Source organism: Pleurodeles waltl, chromosome 7 (genome assembly GCF_031143425.1).
Source record: "Pleurodeles waltl isolate 20211129_DDA chromosome 7, aPleWal1.hap1.20221129, whole genome shotgun sequence".
Classification (NCBI taxonomy): Eukaryota; Metazoa; Chordata; class Amphibia; order Caudata; family Salamandridae; genus Pleurodeles; species Pleurodeles waltl.
This window is the reverse complement of record NC_090446.1, coordinates 969,663,837-969,685,352: the sequence shown is the minus strand read 5'-3', so window position 1 is coordinate 969,685,352 and position 21,516 is coordinate 969,663,837. Positions and strand designations below refer to the sequence as shown.

Genomic DNA, 21,516 nt, shown 5'->3' with positions numbered 1-21,516 from the left:
CGGATGGCGGATCGGTGACATCAGGTCTGGCTCCAACTGGGTACATAGTTCCTGGATAGTGGCACAGTCAAACAGATAGGTGACGATGATATGTCTTTCTTCCATTGTCAACAGGTCCACCAGCGGTCCGTACACCGGAGGATTCCGCCATCTTCTCATATGTCCCAGCTGACGGTGCCTACGAAGGACAACAGCGAAGAACCAGTCACTATTCCTCCAGGTATGTACCCACAGTTACACACAAGACTACACCACTCACAAAACCCTTTCTGTATGTGTGTTGAGTGTTGGCCTAGCTATGTGTGACGCAGTAGTAAATGAAGCCATGTGGGCCCCTGAAATGGCGGCTGCCTGACCTCTAAACTGGGACAATGGGATTGTGGGGTAACCGCGCTGGCGCTGCACACCGTCGCGGTAGGCGGTCGTAGACCGCGGCGCAATGCTGCATTGGTTAACAGTGGACCCTATGGGTCCCAGGCGCCAATGAACAGGTGCGCCAGCGGTGATGATGCGCACCGCCGCGGACGTCACCGCCATTTTCTATCTTTTCAATCACTAGATACCTGAACTTCGACAGGAGAGGACATACACTGCTAGTGCTGCTGTGACCTCGGTCTGGAAGCGATGATGGCTGATGCGTCTGGGGAAAGGGCCCCTGCCTTCACTGCACAGGAGTTGGAGAATCTTGTGGATGGGGTCCTCCCCCAGTACACGCTACTCTACGGTCCTCCAGACCAACAGGTTAGAACACAGGGAGCACGTTGTATGGGCTAGGCCTGGGTGGAGAGGGCTGGGTGGAAGAGGGAAGTGGGCAGAGTTGATTGAACATTAATGCATGGGAATGAATGGGCCACATGGCCAGAGTAGGGAGGGGGCCACTCACAACGACGGTGCAGTTGGTAATGACTGTTCCTCTTCCCTTGTGCATGTCATGTAGGTCAGCGCCCACCAGAAGAGGGACATCTGGCGTGCCATCGCCAAGGAGGTCCGGACCCTGGGGGCCCACCACAGACGGGGCACCCACTGCCGGAAGAGATGGGAGGACATTCGCCGCTGCAGCAAGAAGACGGCGGAGGCTCAGCTGGGGATGGCCTCCCAACGTGGGAGGGGTGCCCGTCGCACCATGACCCCCCTGATGTTCCGGATCCTGGCGGTGGCCTACCCGGAGTTGGATGGGCGCTTGAGGACATCACAGCAGAGACACAAGGGGGTGAGTACAACCTCATTCTGCGGACTTTGCGTGCAGTGGAGGTGTCTGGGTGGGGGAGGTGGGCTGTGGGTGTCCCTAGGCCAGGGCGAGTTAGGTAGGCAAGGCCCCTCCGTAATGTAGGCCATGTGGCACTCAACCCCACCTCAGCAGAGTGCCAAGTCGAGGTATATTTGCCCATGTGGCATCCATGTGCGCAGATGTCCACCAATACCATGTAGGCCATAACCCAGAAATTGCGTGTGCAGAGTGCAGGAGCACGGCGTAATGCAGGGGGCTGCTGCGTCTGTCTTGTCCGCCAACGGTAGTGGAATACCATGCACTAAAACTCTCGTTCTTCTGTCTCCCCCCCTTTTCCTGCTCTCCCTGTCCTTTTGTACATCAGCATGAACAGGTGGAGGTACAGTGGCACCGGAGCACGAGGGAGCTGCATCCCATATGGCCATGGAGGGCCACACCACGGACTCTGAATGCACCAGTGGGACGGAAGGCGACGGGAGCTTCACACCACCGGATCACCAACCAGCGACACGGACTCGTCCGCCGATGGGAGCTCCCCTGTGGTGGCGGCACCATCTGTGCGCACCACTTCTACAGGTACAGCCGCCACCTCCCCTACCAGCACCGCCCTCCCAGCAGCCCCTCAGCGTTCGCCCCGTGCCCGCTCACCCAGGAGGGTGGGCATCACCTTCACCCCAGGCACCTCAGGCCCTGCCCCAGTCACCCCTGCTGCCCTCAGTGAGGAGGCCATTGACCTCCTCAGGTCACTCACTGTTGGGCAGTCTACCATTGTGAATGCCATCCAGGGTGTAGAACGAGAGTTACAACACGGTAATGCATTCCTGGAGGGCATTCATTCTGGTCAGGCTGTCCTTCAGCGAACCCTGCAATCTCTGGCCTCAGCACTGATGGCATCCATTGTCCCTGTGTCGAGCCTCCCCCCTCCAACTTCCTCCACCCAGACCCAATCCCCTGTACCCCAGCCCATCCCAAGCACACCTACAGACCAGCATGCACACAAGTCAACACCCAAAAGTAGCTCAAGCAAACATAGGCACCACACATCCCACAGGCACTCACACAAGCATCACACCCATACAGACACAGCAACATCCACTGTCTCCACTGTGTCCCCCTCCTCCTCTTCTCCCTCCTCCCTCCCAGTCTCGTCTACACACACCTGCATGCACCACATCTACAGGCACCATGAATCGCACCAGGACACCCAGCACCACAAGCCACTCACCTGCACTCACCACCTCCACTGCCATTTAAACGTCGCCTGTGTCCTCTACCAGTGTGTCTGTGACGCCCCCTCCCAAAGTACACAAACGCCGGCAATCACTCACCCAACATCCATCCACCTCACAACAGCCTCCTGTACCTGCACCTGCACCCAAAACAGCTAAAGTAACACCTCCTACAACCATCTCCTCTTCCTCCACTCCCAGACCCCCTCCAGCTACCCATCCCAGTGTCCGTCAGAAACTGTCCCTCTGTAAAATTGACCTTTTTGCCCCCGCCCCCCCCCCTCCAATTCATCAGTCCCGTCGTAGCGCCTCAGCCAAAAAGCCTCCAATACCAGTGGTGCGTGTTCAGGGATTGTGGAGTGCACCGGCCACTAGGGCAGGCAGTAGGCAGCCCACCCCCTGTAAAGGCTCTAAAATTGGAGAGTGGACGACGGGACCGTATTAAGACTCCTGGTGAAACAACAACTGACCTGGGTTCGAATGGGATTGGAGAGTCAGCTGTGACTCCACCAAAGGTGGGGAAGGTCCAGAGGAAGTCTTGCCAGCCTGTTGTGAGTGTCACGGCAGAGAAGTGCGCCATCATTTCCGGCGGTCCAGACACAACCGCCAGCACCGTCGTCACTGGTCCAGAGTCCACCGCCAGAGTCACAGCCCAGGAGGGCCCAAGTTTCGTCACTGGTCCAGAGACCACCGCCGGAGTCACAGCCCAGGAGGGCCCAAGTATCGTCACTGGTCCAGAGACCACCGCCGGAGTCACAGCCCAGGAGGGCCCAAGTATCGTCACTGGTCCAGAGACCACCGCCGGAGTCACAGCCCAGGAGGGCCCAAGTATCGTCACTGGTCCTGAGTCCACCGCCGGAGTCACAGCCCAAGAGGGCCCAAGTATCGTCACTGGTCCTGAGTCCACCGCCGGAGTCACAGCCCAGGAGGGCCCAAGTATTGTCACTGGTCCTGAGTCCACCGCCGGAGTCACAGCCCAGGAGGGCCCCGGCTGCCACAGCCCCGCTGGGCAATGATGGAACGTCATGCCACACACCAATGCCCAGTGTAGAGATCGTCATGCCACACACCAATGCCCAGTGTAGGGAAAGTCATGCCACACACCAATGTCCGTACCAGATCCGCCATGGCAAAGCACCGCTGGACAGGGCAAAGACCGCCATGGCAAAGCACCACTGCACAGTCCAGAACTGCCATGGCAAAGCACCGCTGAACAGGGCAAAGACCGCCATGGTGAAGACTGCTGAACAGGGCAAAGACCGCCATGGCAAAGCACCGCTGCACAGTCCAGAACTGCCATGGCAAAGCACCGCTGAACAGGGCAAAGACCGCCATGGCAAAGCACTGCTGAACAGGGCAAAGACCGCCATGGCAAAGCACCGCTGGACAGGGCAAAGACCGCCATGGTGAAGACCGCTGAACAGGGCGAAGACCGCCATGGTGAAGACCGCTGAACAGGGCAAAGACCGCCATGGCAAAGCACCACTGCACAGTCCAGAACCGCCATGGCAAAGCACCGTTGAACAGGGCAAAGACCGCCATGGTGAAGACTGCTGAACAGGGCAAAGACCGCCATTTTAAAGCACCGCTGCACAGTCCAGAACCGCCATGGCAAAGCACCGCTGAACAGGGCAAAGACCGCCATGGTGAAGACCGCTGAACAGGGCAAAGACCGCCATGGCAAAGCACCGCTGAACAGGGCAAAGACCGCCATGGCAAAGCACCGCTGGACAGGGCAAAGACCGCCATGGCAAAGCACCGCTGGACAGGGCAAAGACCGCCATGGTGAAGACCGCTGAACAGGGCGAAGACCGCCATGGCAAAGCACCGCTGCACAGTCCAGAACCGCCATGGCAAAGCACCGCTGAACAGGGCAAAGACCGCCATGGTGAAGACTGCTGAACAGGGCAAAGACCGCCATGGCAAAGCACCGCTGAACAGGGCAGGCACCGTGTAGGAATGAATGGACCGCCACATCAGGCATCCTTATCCCATGTGCAGCTGGGACAGTGACAGGACAGGAACTTTCACATGGAGACTCACCAGTATGGGCACCAGTCCCACCCAGTACCAGTAGAGAACTGCATCTACTTGAGAGACTGTAGCTTTGCACTCCCCAGGATGGCACAGTGGGCAAACCACCCACTGTATAGACTTGAGAGACTGTGGCTTTGCACTCCCCAGGATGGCACAGTGGGCAAGCCACCCACTGTATAGACTTGAGAGACTGTGGCTTTGCACTCCCCAGGATGGCACAGTGGGCAAACCACCCACTGTATAGACTTGAGAGACTGTGGCTTTGCACTCCCCAGGATACATCAATGGGCATGGTGCCCCGTTGTGGATCTGGCTTTGCATTTATCTGGCTGAGGTGCCCCCCCTTCCCTTCCCCCTGAGGTGCCTGTAGTATTTCTATCGGATGCCCCGGCAGTGTTCTCTCCGATTGTGGTCAGGTGTTGTTTGTGGGCCTCGCCCATGCATTTTTGGACTGTTGGTGCACGGACATTGTTGTGTACATATCTGCACTGCTTCTCGAATTGTATATAATTATGAGTGATTTTCTAATATATATCAGTATATTTTTGTATGACATGTATATTGGCACATTATAATGTTTGACCGAATTTCGCATTGTGTTTTCTTCCGGGGGGGATTGTGGGTTGTTCTTGTGATTTTTGTGAATGTATTGGTGGAGTATTTGTAATTCCGGGTCCATGGAGTCGTCGTTCCTCGAGGGATGTGTTCAGGTGAGCATTTTCCCATAGCAAAAGCTGTTTCCGCCGTGTTTTTATCCACGGTAAATCCGCCCCGGAAAAGGTGATGGATTGGCGGGTTGTTATAGTGTGGGCGGTACATTGTCTCCCGCCTGTCTGTTGGCGGTAACCGCTGCACTGTTTGTACCGCAGTGGCGGTCGGAGTGTTAAAGTGACTGTCTTTGTTGCCGGTTTCTGCTAGGGTCATAATTCCCTTTTTTTGTCCGCTGGCCTGTTTGCAGTATTTCCGCAGCTTTAACACCGTCCGCCAGGGTTGTAATGACCACCTATATCTCGTAATGTAACTTTCTGAATGTTTAGTGCTAGGTTTGTCAAAAGTCTTTACTCAGAATGATCTATATATGCATATAAAATGTGGAATTCTTTCAAAGGAGATATTCGTTGTGGTTTGGAAAAGTATTGCTGATTTATGATGGGAAAAACACCTCTTATTTTTAACTGAAAAACCTTTATCACGTTTTTAGGCAAAGGGTTTCTGCGCTTCGTGACTATCCAAGAAGGTTTTTAACAATAGAACTGTGGCGAGCATTACTCTCAAATACGTCAAGGTTAGGATATGCTTTTATACATGCTACAAGTAGGGTGGATAGAGCAGATGCTTGGTTGTTCATTCATGCCACTGTCAAGGAAAGCATCCTGTGTGAAATAGATTTTGATAATAAGGAGTTTATTGTAGCACTTGCTCATAGCTGCCAAGTTTTCAGTTTGCTCGCGTGTGACAGTTCCATGTTTCCAATATGCTTAGGTGTGACATTTCAATGACTTATGTGTGACATGTTGAGTGATATTTTACTGTAAGTGAAACAAGACGGCTATGTCAGAAAAAGAGAAAGTTTTAGAAATCACTAACCTTTCTGATCTCAAAGGGGTATTATATAAACTGCAATGGCAAGGTAAAGTTGAACATGAGGAGGAATACACTGATATATCAGTTACATGGTGTAAAAACTTGCACCCTGTGACCCATAGACTAGCAGTGTATGTATAAATTGAAACTGGGAGCCCTTTCTTGTTACAACTCAGTCTGTCAAGAGTCAGACAAAAAGGCAGCACATAGAGGCATGTTAAGAGCACCTGCACTCTGTATTCTGGTGCCTGGCACCAAAGATAGTGAAGGAATAAATTGACAGCACACTAGTTGTGTTTTTCTATCATAATATTCATATTGTGAAACAAATTATCATTGTATGGATTCTCCTCAATATTTAGCACATCTTCTAGGAATCAGAGCATTCCTAATTACTGCCCACCTCTAGAATCAGCCCCTACACCAATGGCCCAGTAGACCGCTAAGAAATCTCCCAACACCCTAGCACCTTCTTCTCATCATTCTTTGCCCTCTCCGCTTTCGCTACCCACATCCTGTTCTCCGTCCCTTTTCCCAGTTTCCTCTTTTCAATCTTTCTCTTTGCACATCCGCCTTTTATCTCCCTCTTCTTGATTTGCTCTTTACTATTCCTCCTCGTCTCTCGCCTCACCTACCTCCATTCCCCCACCTCCTCCTTTCTTTTCTCCATACTACAATTCGACTGCCTCCTTTTCTCTGGCCACCCCGTCCCTGCTTTAGAACTTAAGCCCTGATTACGAGTTTAGCAGATGGGAACACTCACCTGCCAAACTCCCGACAGGGTGGACACCGGTGGTGACCTCCCTAACGGCCCCATCATGACTTTCCCACTGGACTGATGGGAGGAAACCAAGGCTTCCGCCAGTCAGTCCAGCAGGAAACTGGTGGCAGCAATGTTGCTGGCTTGTAATCGAGCCGGCGGCAATGCTGCCGCCTGCAAGGGGCACCAGCACCCTCGTAATGCGCACTGTCTGCTTACAATGGTGCTGGGGAGGGGAAACCCCTGCACTGCCCATGCCTGTGGCCTCCTACACCTGTTCTCTCCCAGCCTTTCATGGCGGTTTCCCCGCCATGAAAAGGCTGGCGGAGAACCAGGTTGTAATCAGCAGGGCGGTGCTGCACGCAACCTGCACCTGCCATCAGCCCCTCGGGATCACCGATCCCGGTGGGGACGGCAGTCCCCTGGAGGTCCAACCACCGGGGTCAAAATGTGGCGGTCAAACTTCCACAGAGTAGCGGTCCAACCGCCACTGGGTGTCTGGCGGTCCTAGGACCACCAGACTCGTAATTAGGCCCTTAGTCATTCAGCTATCTCCATTTGTTTCTTCCGCCTCCCTTGATTTCTCTAAACCCCATACATCCCTCCCCATCTCATCTGCCACCATCTCCCTTATTCTCTACCGTACCTCCTTTTTCTCTCGCCATCTGTCTGTTCTCCCCTTTGCTTCCTTCTTGTAACCTTGCCCCAGTTACAGACACAATTACAAAGTTTAGCAGCAAAATGCCTTTTTACTATGTTAGCTACCATATGTTAATTTTGTTTGTTTTTCAACCAACCAACCAACCTTTAGGAATTCTGGTACTTGAAGTTTCCTTAAGCAGTATGGATTTAAATACCCAGGGCCTGGTGCACAGACTGCACTTTTGAGTAAGTTTACATGTTTGAGCAAGTTTACCTTTTTTGGTATTCACAAACAGCACTTTTGTAGTAACTTGCACTTTTGTACTAACTTTACATTTTGCATTAAGTCTGGCACTACATGTAGCCAACCACTAGCACGGCAACACCCTCCCATAAAAATAACGGGTGTAGGAACTTAGAATAAAACCCCTTAGGAAATAATATTAAATTAAATTATTGAAAAAAGATGAATAAATACATATAAATTAATTAATGTTAAAAATATAACAATAGTAAACATTTATTGTTTAAATATAAAATACAGAATAAACTATTTTGAATTTAATTATGCAAATATTTTTAAAAAATTAAGTTCAAAATAGGTTATTACATTTTTTTAACCCTAAATATTACATTATTTTTTAATTCAAATAGGTTAGCAAATATTTTATAATTAAGTAATACATTTTGCTACTTTATAAATTCACTCATTTGATGCCAGGGGGTCCAAATTATAGTACTTTAACTAAATCGGGTTGTAATAATAGTCCCCTATTCCCTGCACATTACATACTAGGGATACTATAAATCTAGGCAACGTCCAGACTGGAAAACAGATGGAAACTGGGGACCGTGCTTAGTGTATGTAGGAAGCTGGCTCTGTATATACTATATCAAAATGAGATATAGAGGGTCATTCTGACCCTGGCGGCCGGTGGCCGCCAGGGCCACCGACCACGGGAGCACCGCCGACAGGCTGGCGGTGCTCCAATGAGCATTCTGACCGCGGCGGTTCAGCCGCGGTCAGAAGCGGAAAGTCAGCGGTCTCCCGCTGACTTTCCGCTGCTCATTGGAATCCTCCATGGCTGCGGAGCGCGCTCCGCAGCCATGAGGATTCTGACCCCCCCTACCGCCATCCAGTTCATGGCGGGAAAGCCGCCATGAACAGGATGGCGGTAGGGGGGGTCGCGGGGCCCCTGGGGGCCCCTGCCGTGCCCATGCCAATGGCATGGGCACGGCAGGGGCCCCCGTAAGAGGGCCCCAAAATGTATTTCACTGTCTGCCTTGCAGACAGTGAAATACGCGACGGGTGCAGTAGCACCCGTCGCACCTTCCCACTCCGCCGGCTCGATTACGAGCCGGCATCCTCGTGGGAAGGTCGTTTTCCCCTGGGCTGGCGGGCGGTTTAACTGGAACCGCCCGCCAGCCCAGGGGAAAACTCGTAATACCCGCCGCGGTCTTTTGACCGCGGCGCGGTAATTTGGAGGGCGCGATCCTGGCGGGCGGCCTCCGCCGCCCGCCAGGGTCATAATGAGGCCCATAGTGTTCACAGAGTCCAGGTGTTCCCCAGAGATTTAACAGAGGCTAAAGTAGATACTACTTCTCTTTTGTGGTAGTGTGGTCGCGCAGTTAGGCTTATCACAGGGTAGTGCAAAGCATTTGTTGTACACACACAGGCAATAAATGAAGCACACACCCCATGACTAACTCAAGGCCAATGGTTTTTATATAGCAAAAATATATGTTGTGACTTTATTTCTAGAACCACATGATTCAAGTTGTAGGTAAGTACATTTGCAAGTAAGTATCCAACATATGTGTCAATACCACTTTGTTTCAAATTGGCAAGTTATACAGTTTTTGAAAAAATAGCAATAATCTTGTTTTAAAAGTCGACACTGCAATTTTCAAAGACAGGAAGAAAAGTTAGCACAGTTTCGAGGTAAGTACAAGACTTACAGTTCCAGTCTCCATCCAGGTTAGGATGTCCACAGGTTGGGGTTTAAGTTAACCCCAAACACCCACCACTAGCAATGCGGGACACTGAGTGCAGAGGTCAAAGTTGAGGTTGATTTCACATGGGCTCCTTTGGAGACTGGGGGCACTTGGAATCAAGCCTGCTTGCAGGTAAGTACCGGCGTCTTCAGAGGGCAGACTTGGGGGGTTTAGAGGAGCACCGAGGGAGGCACAGGTCAGCACCAAACAAACACCCTCAGTGGCACAGGGGTGGCTGGGTCCTGGGTGCGAACAGAGCATCGGGCTCCCAATGCTTTCCTATAGGGAGACCCCAGGGATCACAAAGATGCTGTAAGTGAAGTCTAAGGGGTCATTTTCAGGAAACCAAAGGCTGGACAAGGAGGAGGGTCGCCTGCTGGACGTTGTTTCCCCAAGACAAGGGGGCTCGGTGTGCAGGAGTACCTTTTTGGCGTCGGGAATCTTTGTCCGGTTCTGTCGCGGACAGATGGGGTCCTCCAGATTCAGGCTGCAGGCGTCATCTTGTTGGACAGGAGGGATCAACCCAGGGTGGACACTTGGTCGGAATTGCCTGGGGACCAGCTCTAGTTGGTTGGGCTACCTGGACACGGGCGGTGGTTGTCGGGTGCAGAGTGAGCAGGACTCGCGGACCCGGAGACGTTTCGGAGTCCTTTGTTAGAGTTTCTTTCAGGACAGGTCAGGTTTGGGTGGGGAACTGTTTCCTGCTGCTGCAACAGAAGATCTTCCCAAAGGGGTAGTCTGATCAGAGGATTGATAGCCATGCTCCGAAGCTCAGGATAGCATACTTTTTGTGCCCAGTTTGGAGCCACAAGAATTACTTGAGACCGATCTTCTTGACAACTCTGTCCAGAAGTAGTATTGGCTGAAATGTATACAGGAGGCCTGAGTTCCATTCGAGACGAAAAGCATTGCAGAGCGAGTGCCGCCTTGGAAACTTCAACGGGCAAAACAGCTGACATTGCACGTTCTCTGCAGAGGCAAACAGATCTAACTAAGACTCTACCCATTGCTGAAAGAGGCCTTGCGCCACCTCTGGATGGAGATGCCATTTGTGATCAACCATGCATTAACAGCTGAGTTTGTCTGCTTTGGTGTTCAGGGAGACCCCCAGATGTTGAACCACCAGGAATATGCTCTGACGTTCCAGTCACGTCCAGAGACGCAGGGCCTCTGGACAAAGGCTCCATGACCCCACCCCCCCGCTTGTTGCAGTACCACATGGGGGTGGTGTTGTCTGTGAACACCTGCACCACTTTCCCTTTGAGAGAGGGAAGGAATGCTTTCAATACAAGCCTGATTTCCCTGAGCTCCAGAAGGTTTATGTGGAGCCCAGACTCCGCTGAAGACCAGAGACCTCTGAACTCTGCATCCCCCATGTGGCTGCCCCATCCTAGGAGTGACGCATCGGTCACTACTGTGATATCTGGTTGGGGAATGGATAGAAATCTGCCTGTGACCCAATCGTGGTTTGTCAGCCACCACTGCATATCATGCACAGTTCCCTCCAAGATCTGGACCATGTCTGAGAGATTCCCCGAAAGTTGCGCCCACTGAAACTTCAGGTCCCACTGCAGAGCCCGCATATGCCATCTGGCAGGTGTGACCAACAGGATGCAGAAGGCCAAGAGACCCAGCAACCTAAGAGTTATTCTCATAGAAACCCAGCACAGAGGCTGAAACATCGGTATCATAGTCTGTATATCGTGGCCTTGCCGCTGAGGAGGACAGGCCCAAAACTGCACTGTGTCCAGAACAGCTCCAATGAACGGTTGCTTTTGTGAAGGAGTCAGATGTGACTTTGGCACATGTATAGTGAACCCCAGCGAATGTATGAGGTTCACCATAGTCTAGAGATGGGAGATGACAGCCTGGGGCGAGCACGCCTTCAACAGCCAGTTGTTGAGGTGGGGAAAGACTGAAACCCCCATCCGGCGCAGATGAGCTGGGACCACCGCCATCACTTTCATGAACACCCGAGGAGTGCTGGTAAGGTCAAACGGGAACAGTGAATTGAAAGTGCTTGTGACCTACACCGAACCACAAGTAACATCTGTGGGCAGGCAGGACGGGAATACGAAAGTAGGTGTCCTGCAAGTCCAACACTACCATCAAGTCTCCAGGGTCCAGGGCAGATAGGACGTGAGCCAGAGTGAGCATCTGAACTTCTCCTTCCTGAGGAAGAGATTGAGGGACCAGAGATCTAGGATAGGGCCTAGGTTCTCATCCGTTTTGGGCACTAGAAAGTAGCGGAAGTAACAACCATGACCTACTTCTAGCACAAGGACTCTCCCTAAGGCTCCCTTGGCCAAGAGAGCCGTAACTTCCTGGTGGAGAAGTGCCAAGTGATCCTCCGTCATCAGAGTGTAGGATGGTGGCATGGTCAGTGGGATAGCCTCAAAGAAGGGAGGGAGTAGCCCCTTTAGACAATTTACAAAACCCACCTGTCCATCGTGATCGATTCCCAGTGGGGCAGGTGATGGCGAATCCTGCCTCCACCTGGTCTATGATGGAGCGACGCATTAGGAAGGTTTGGAAACTGGCTCCCTGATCCACAGGAATGTTGGATCCCGCGTCCTCGTCCACACGGAGGTTGAGCAGCATACACAGCATGGTGGCAGGAGGGAAATGGGTGCAGTTGAGTGCCCCTTCTGTAGCCATGAAAGGGGCGAATTGTAAATGGCTTGACAGCAGACCGAGTCCTATGGCAAACCCAACTGTGCACAGCCAAAGGTGTGAGCAGAAGGGGTTAGCTTGATGGCAGGCCAGGCCCTCTGCCCAACTCCCACTGTGCACAGACAAAGGCCATAAGCTGTGGGGGTTGGCTGATGGTGGTAGAGTGGATAGACAGCCTGGCCCTACACTTAGCCCCCTCTATGCACAGCCAAAGGCGCTGGTTGGCTGCTCACAGTGGTAGATGGGAAAGGTTAGACTCCACAAAAGGGGGGGTGGTGTGTGGCAGTCCAGTCAAATACCACGGCCGGAATCATTTTATTGAGCTGTAGGTACCTGAGAGAGCCGGTTTGGGTTTGATTACAATGGAATATTTATATGATTCCCTCCTCTTCACTGACTGATTTTGCTTGCGAGAAAATTTCACTAATAGTTGTTGAAACGTCACTCATAATTACACTGAAATTATGAAAATGTCACACACAGAAATCTGAAACCTTGGCAGCTATAGTGTGGGTCTGTGTTTGTGTCTGTCACCGAAAACAAGATGTATAATCTCAAACAAGGAAACAGCCATGTAAAGTTGCAAAAACAACGTTTATAGTAGCCTCCACTCCAAGTTTTTATAGCAAAATAAGCAAACTTTCTGAGCAGGCCTCTGTGACATGGACGCAGCATGGAAGATGGTTTGTCAGGACAACGAGCGTGTAACACAGGATATGGGCCCTGTTAGCTTCCCTGGATTCACCCCACCCCCCAAATACCTCCAGTCCGGGGTAGCTAAGAACAACCAGCGAGGCACATGCGTTCACATCATCCCCTTTGATAAACGACAGGTCCACGCCTCCAACGCGCTGCAGCCCAGGAAAGCCAGGGTTCCTCTGCCACTCCTCCGTGTCACCAGTGATTACATGAGACTTCAGCTGGCTTTGCTCACTAGAACAAGGGGACAGAAGTGTATGAAAGGTGAAAAAAGTACACTTACTTATATTAAAAACATCACAGCCACATTCAGATATCAAACCTCTGAAACGAAAATGAAGCACAAGTGTACTCAGAGTTAATCTGGTAAACACCCCGCAAGCCAAAGGATCCATAAATCACCTAGAGAGAATAACGTTTATGGTCTGAAAGGAGGGCTGACATGATAAGCATTTGGTAGCCAGTGTAAGACCTGGGTTTGTGGTGGGCGAGAACATTTCACTAGTGATTTAGCAGCTATCTAAACAAGGAAGGCCAAGCTTCATCCAAATAATACAATGCAAATACAAAGTAAAGCAACATGAGATCAGCACAAGGGCAGAAGACTACCTGAAGAGACTATCAACTCATGAAGGCAGAGAACATAACTGATATTATAATGCTGGCATGCAGCTATATCTTGATCTCAGTAATAACAGCATGAGGGAAAGCTGCTACCAAGAACACTGCGTGGAGTAACTAGTAATGAGGAACCCAATAAATGCAATATGAGGACAATAAAACATTGATGAAAAGCCAGACGCTGGATCAAATTTGATTAGGGGAAATGCAATGATCAACACTTCCAGCGGTATAATTTTCTCTCACATGTAATCATTACCACTGAATCTAACTAAAAGCCCTTTTCCTGGACTGCAGTGATTGAGCAGAATTAGACAGCAAATCTGGAAAAAGCCCTATGGAAGTGTGGTATACACCACACTAAAATCTGAGCAGAATATAACATCGATCCTATCACCAAGGTAAGCTTGAAGCATTACCTGGAAGTGGTGCTCAACCACCCAAAAGGACTCCACCCACAATAAACAATATCTACAGAATCAACAACTAATATAGCAGGGAACTGACAAAAGCAGCCTGAAAGTACACCACTAAGCAACACCAAACGAAATACTCGAGCTGACCTTAGAAAACATTGGTAAAACCCATCCAGGTTAGATAAAGGTGCAGGGAACAATACAAGTGGCATTGCTGACAAGGAACATCACAAACACTGGATCCCATGTAGTTTGAAGTGGAACTTAACCAGAAGGTACCAAGATGCTTTTAACACAGACAGCAAGAAACATCTTTACATTACTGTAGGAGGCTGGACTGGCTTGTAGTGAGTACCAAGGGGTACTTGCACCTTGCACCAGGCCCAGTTATCCCTTATTAGTGTATAGGGTGTCTAGCAGCTTAGGCTGATAGATAATGGTAGCTTAGCAGAGCAGCTTAGGCTGAACTAGGAGACGTGTGAAGCTACTACAGTACCACAAGTGTCACTTGCACAATATCATAAGAAAACACAATACACAGTTATACTAAAAATAAAGGTACTTTATTTTTATGACAATATGCCAAAGTATCTTAGAGTGTACCCTCTGTGAGAGGATAGGAAATATACACAAGATATATATACACAATAGCAAAAATATGCAGTATAGTCTTAGAAAACAGTGCAAACAATGTATAGTTACAATAGGATGCAATGGGGACACATAGGGATAGGGGCAACACAAACCATATACTCCAAAAGTGGAATGCGAACCACGAATGGACTCCAAACCTATGTGACCTTGTGGAGGGTCGCTGGGACTATTAGAAAATAGTGAGAGTTAGAAAATTAGCCCTCCCCAAGACCCTGAAAAGTGAGTGCAAAGTGCACTAAAGTTCCCCAAAAGACAAAGAAGTCGTGATAGAGGAGTAATGCAGGAAAGACACAAACCAACAATGCAACAACTGTGGATTTCCAATCTAGGGTACCTGTGAAACAAGGGGACCAAGTCCAAAAGTCACAAGCAAGTCGGAGATGGGCATATGCCCAGGAAATGCCAGCTGTGGGTGCAAAGAAGCTTCTACTGGACAGAAGAAGCTGAGTTTTCTGCAGGAACGAAAAGGGCTAGAGACTTCCCCTTTTGTGGACGGATCCCTCTCGCCGTGGAGAGTCGTGCAGAAGTGTTTTCCCGCCGAAAGAACGCCAACAAGCCTTGCTAGCTGCAAATCGTGCGGTTAGCGTTTTTGGACGCTGCTGTGGCCCTGGAGGGACCAGGAGGTTGCAAATTGGACCAGGAGAGAGAGGGGACGTCAAGCAAGACAAGGAGCCCTCTCAGCAGCAGGTAGCACCCGGAGAAGTGCCAGAAACAGGCACTACGAGGATGCATGAAACGGTGCTCACCCGAAGTTACACAAAGGAGTCCCACGTCGCCGGAGACCAACTTAGAAAGTCGTGCAATGCAGGTTAGAGTGCTGTGGACCCAGGCTTGGCTGTGCACAAAGGATTTCCGCCAGAAGTGCACAGGGGCCGGAGTAGCTGCAAAAGTCGCAGTTCCCAGCAATGCAGCCCAGCGAGGTGAGGCAAGGACTTACCTCCACCAAACTTGGACTGAAGAGTCACTGGACTGTGGGAGTCACTTGGACAGAGTTGCTGGATTCGAGGGACCTCGCTCGTCGTGCTGAGAGGAGACCCAAGGGACCGATAATGCAGCTTTTTGGTGCCTGCGGTTGCAGGGGGAAGATTCCGTCGACCCACGGGAGATTTCTTCGGAGCTTCTAGTGCAGAGAGGAGGCAGACTACCCCCACAGCATGCACCACCAGGAAAACAGTCGAGAAGGCGGCAGGATCAGCGTTACAGAGTTGCAGTAGTCGTCTTTGCTACTTTGTTGCAGTGTTGCAGGCTTCCAGCGCGGTCAGCAGTCGATTCCTTGGCAGAAGGTGAAGAGAGAGATGCAGAGGAACTCGGATGAGCTCTTGCATTCGTTATCTAAAGTTTCCCCAGAGACAGAGACCCTAAATAGCCAGAAAAGAGGGTTTGGCTACCTAGGAGAGAGGATAGGCTAGCAACACCTGAAGGAGCCTATCACAAGGAGTCTCTGACGTCACCTGGTGGCACTGGCCACTCAGAGCAGTCCAGTGTGCCAGCAGCACCTCTGTTTCCAAGATGGCAGAGGTCTGGAGCACACTGGAGGAGCTCTGGACACCTCCCAGGGGAGGTGCAGGTCAGGGGAGTGGTCACTCCCCTTTCCTTTGTCCAGTTTCGCGCCAGAGCAGGGGCTAAGGGGTCCCTGAACCGGTGTAGACTGGCTTATGCAGAATTGGGCACATCTGTGCCCAAGAAAGCATTTCCAGAGGCTGGGGGAGGCTACTCCTCCCCTGCCTTCACACCATTTTCCAAAGGGAGAGGGTGTAACACCCTCTCTCAGAGGAAGTCCTTTGTTCTGCCATCCTGGGACAAGCCTGGCTTGACCCCAGGAGGGCAGAAACCTGTCTGAGGGGTTGGCAGCAGCAGCAGCTGCAGTGAAACCCCAGGAAAGGCAGTTTGGCAGTACCAGGGTCTGTGCTACAGACCACTGGGATCATCGAATTGTGCCAACAATGCCAGGATAGCATAGAGGGGGCAATTCCATGATCTTAGACATGTTACATGGCCATATTCGGAGTTACCATTGTGAAGCTACATATAGGTAGTGACCTATATGTAGTGCACGCGTGTAATGGTGTCCCCGCACTTACAAAGTTCAGGGAATTGGCTCTGAACAATGTGGGGGCACCTTGGCTAGTGCCAGGGTGCCCTCACACTAAGTAACTTTGCATCTAACCTTTACCAGGTAAAGGTTAGACATATAGGTGACTTAGAAGTTACTTAAGTGCAGTGTAAAATGGCTGTGAAATAACGTGGACGTTATTTCACTCAGGCTGCAGTGGCAGGCCTGTGTAAGAATTGTCAGAGCTCCCTATGGGTGGCAAAAGAAATGCTGCAGCCCATAGGGATCTCCTGGAACCCCAATACCCTGGGTACCTCAGTAGCATATACTGGGGAATTATAAGGGTGTTCCAGTAAGCCAATGTAAATTGGTAAAATTGGTCACTAGCCTGTTAGTGACAATTTGGAAAGAAATGAGAGAGCATAACCACTGAGGTTCTGATTAGCAGAGCCTCAGTGAGACAGTTAGTCACTACACAGGTAACACATTCAGGCACACTTATGAGCACTGGGGCCCTGGTGAACAGGGTCCCAGTGACACATACAACTAAAACAACATATATACAGTGAAAAATGGGGGTAACATGCCAGGCAAGATGGTACTTTCCTACAATTACTTGTTTTGTGGAACAAACAGAAATTCCTTGAAGGGCTTCCTGAATAGAACACTACTCATGCAAATGCAAATTATGGGATATATCAATTTCATCCACCGAGATGTCAATCCTACAGCTCACTGAACCAAACGGACTTGAGCTGCATTTAACTGATAAAGCCCAACAAGGCTGACAAGAGGTCTGTGATTGCTAGAGTTCCTACGCATTTCTACAGGTTTTCTACAACTGTCAGTGCAATTTATGATCAAATGTTCCTCTAAACATGATTCTATGAATAGGGAATAAAAAAACAATAAGTGATGCTTAATTGGCTGGATAGCATGGGCTAAGGTCACATTAACAGTGTGCCAAACACCAGCATCAAGGGCATAGACAAGATCTTGCTCAAACGACCCCACGGAGTCATCATAAAAAGGTACATTCTCCAGATTCTCTTTCATAACCAGCCATGTTGTAGTGTATCAGGTCACAAAAGTGAGAATTTTTAAATGGGCAGAGGAAACTGCCAATAGGAACTTTAAATGCAATGGAAAGGAAAGCTGACTAACTTCAAAGCAGGCTAATATGCTCAGGGAGGGACCCAAACCAGTAGTAAAGTGTGGAGGGAGGCCTGCTTAAAATAGAGAAACTTCCACTAATAAAGTGGCATTCCAGCAAGGCAAAGCCTTGACAGAGAGCTGGTGAAAAAACCTGCTGGAGATCGAATACACGAGTCTCACTCGTGTTCAAAGCCCCAGGGGAATGAGCTGACTGAGTCAGAATGAAGCATGCATGCGTGCAAAGCAGGAACGCCAAAAATAGAAAGAGGACAGCGTGTCAAGCAAGACGTGCTGTCCTCACTCTCCTCACCCCCAATCCACCAATAAGGAAACCCTCTCCGAGAGGAAAATCGCTCCAACAATGCAGAGGACGTGCAAAACAAATGCATGATAAGGATCGGCAGCGTCCAATCGCAAAGGCACAATTATTCAATGCTGAAATGAAAAAGGAGCACAGTGCAGGCGAGCGCTATGAAATTACAAAAGCGCTCGAATGCAACGTGTGTCCTGCGGCAAAAACACATTCAAATATAGATAAAAAGACATTTAACTGGCTGAGAAGCAGCAAAGAAAGAGGAGGCATTATATCCCTACGCCGTTTATATAGGGATAGGATCTAGGAAGTAATGTTTTGTTTTGTTTTCTGATTGGCTGCTAAAAATTAAAAGCATGGAAAGAAAAGCAAAATCCTCGCCTCCGTGTTCTTAAAAGAACTGAAAAATTATTGACGCAACAGCTAGAACATTTTTTATTTTCCAGCAATCACGCTTGCATATAATGTTAAAATACATTATACGCAGAGCTTTAGGTAGGCCGGGTCCTGCTGGTGCTCAGCACCAACAGCTCTAAAAAGCAGGTGCTGAGACTGGTCCCTATTAGGCTCTCCATTTTTGCCCTTATCAGGGAGAGAAAAAAAATCTAAACTCGCAGCAGCACCACCCTATACTGAATTGAAATGTACCTTTAAAGAGACTTTAACAGACGTTATAGTTTCAGAACTGAAGCATTTTCAATATTTTATACAACAAAGTGAAGGTTGTTGCTTATTAATCTTATGCAACTAACAACCATAGACAAAGCCAATAGATCTGGCTTGCTGTAGGCGTAATGTTACTTGTTGTATTGTATATATGGATGCAATGACAGAAAGAAGCAGCAAACTACCAGTCGGGTAGCACACTATGCTAAGCACAGATTTTTAGCTTATGTGTTTTTAAGCCACACCCTTTGTTATATCAGCCACACCCCTTCGAGAGACCCTCTCTGTTTTTTTCATCACACTTAAAGCCCTTATTATACGAGAAGCAGGGCGTACAAGAGGGGCTTAAGGGGAAGTGGAAAGGGAGAGGAATGTGGATTTGTAGGGGTACTAAGTGAGAGAAAACTGAATATTGTGTGAAATAGCCAACATTTATGAAGACTTTCAAAGCTGAGAAAGGGAGGGAGTGTGTGTGTGCGTTTTTCTCTGTGTGTATATAAAAATTGCTAATGGAATCAGTCAGACACCTCACAATACCCGACTAAAAACAGAAGTACCCAACTATGTACCTGACAGCACATTTACTAGGGGGTGGGGGGGGTGTAACACTTCAAACACCCACCATGAAGCTACGCACTTGCTTGGTTGCCTAGAAACTGGTCCAAGCAGGAAGCTCCTTTCAGTTGCAGGGCATGCCATGATGGAGGATGCTAGCAGCCTACCCAGAGACTTTCAGGTTGAGGGGTCTTCTACCAAATCAACTATGGCCACTTTGCAGCACATGATTGAGGCTGTAGAGGAGGATACATTATATGCTAAGAAGATTCTCCCTCCACTTAAAACTGCCAGAATGCAGGGGACAATTGGTCTAGCTGCAGACCCTGATGAGGAAGACAGGAGGGATTGCTTCATTCAGGGCCCAGAAGCGACTGGGATTTTGCAGCATTTAAGGGACAATCTAAACTTTCCACTTAGGGTTCCCTTTGGTATGGGTTATGATTCTGTTACGCAGCAGCAGCTCATGGAGCCAGAATGTATTACCCTACATGGCGCCACTCATCTAATTCTAACTCACGAACAGAAGGAGGTGGATAAGGTGTCTTTTCCTAGATTTTTAACTAGGTGCTACCCTTTGGAGAAATTTTCTAACGAGTTTCCAGTGGCGGTAAAGGTTCATAACATTATAGCTGGGCACTGTAGTTTCTAAGGATCCTCTGATGGAGGAGCAAGTCTGATTCTTTTGACTATTTCCTTTGATTACAAGGAGCGGCAATTGAGCCACATCTGGATTCACTCCTGCAAACCTGATGGCACTCAGAAAGGAATCGTAATGAAACTACCATTTGAGGGATCCAAAATCTTAGGTCAATAGCTTGAGGACATGGTGAAGAAAACCCACTGAAAATAAAAAGCTGATGACTTGTCTGGTCATTTGCTGAAGGTAGTGGCTTCGGATTTAGGGGCCTTTCCCTCCATGTGCTTCGAAGACTATTATCGAGCCCTTTCTAGGTGGAGGTTATGGCTGGAAGACCCAACATACTGACAAATCCCAGTTCCAACCAGCTTCTACTACTGTTCCACCCTTCTCCCAAAGCAAAGCATGGCTATACCGGCGAAGCTCCTCTTGGGGGCTGCCTTCTCTTATTATTCCAGGAGATTTGGCATCAGTCAATGTCAAATGCTTTTGCCCTGGAAGTCGTCTCCACAAGCTACTGAATAGAATTCCTGAAGATACCAGTAATCACTTCCAACACACTTCCCTTCCGCAGGATCCTTCCCGACAAAAATCCCTCAGCTGAGGAATTCATCTGCTACTGGAAAAAGAAAAAAAAGTGGCTGTAGTCACACTTCCTTCAGATATAAGGATTGAAGGACTCTATCAAATTATTTTCCTTGTCAAAAAGCATCAGGACATTATCATTGAGTCTTAGACATCAATTGGGTACACCAATTCATTCTTCATCAAACTTTCAAGATGGTGACCGTCAAAACATCTTTCCATTAATCAGCAAAGCTTATCTCCATGTTCCTATTCATAACACTCATCAGAGGAACCTACAATTTGCATTACCTATTTTGAGTCCTGCAGTTTGGTCGTGCTTCAATGCCATACGTTTTTACCTCATTCTTATCTCTGTTGGTGGGTGTCCTACATACAGGGGGCTTTCAGGTATAACCATATCTTGAAGACTGGCTAACTGCATTTTCCTCTCCTCATATGGCAGAGGAGGACGCCGAGCAATTGTGTAACCTACTCCAAGACCATGGCTTCTTGTTGAATTACATCAAGTCTCACCTCCTTCCCTCTAAAACCCTCCAGTTCATTTAACAACTTTTTCTCAATGATCTAGTGTCTGAGTGTCGAAAAAAATACAACTCAATTTCTCATTTGACTTACCTGCTGCGGAAGAGCTTAGGCTTTAGTAAGACTCTGGCTCGGAAGCCAGGGAGAGATGGCATCCAATCTAGCTATTCTCCCTTGGGGTCACCTTCACTGATACCCTTTACTTCATCACCTGCTTCAACACTGGGATCCTACATCACAGGATTAGATGGCTCAAATTTCAGTGACTCTATACATGGCCCTAGATCTAAAACGGTGGATCAATCCAACAAATCTGTATAGGATATGCCAGTTTGTTTCTCCTCTTCCAAACCTCTCCACGGGTGCCAGCAAAGTGGGGTAGGGGGCAGTTCTATGAACTTCCAAACCTCAGGGCAGATGGACCAGACAGGAGAGGTACAATTCCTTCAATATGAAGGAACTGTTGGCTCACCAGAGTTTACTAGT

The 21,516-nt window shown here is 49.3% G+C and overlaps 1 protein-coding gene across 3 annotated transcripts in view; it reads right to left on the bottom strand.

The window, feature by feature from the left end:
- The window catches only part of ENDOV (endonuclease V), a 167,642-nt gene that overhangs the window by 122,178 nt on the left and 23,948 nt on the right, over positions 1-21,516 (bottom strand). For all 3 annotated transcript variants that reach the window (XM_069199727.1, XM_069199726.1, XM_069199728.1), the window contains exon 2: positions 12,910-13,081. In XM_069199727.1, the coding sequence (XP_069055828.1) occupies positions 12,910-13,081 (172 nt within the window). The remainder of the gene's footprint in view (positions 1-12,909; positions 13,082-21,516) is intronic.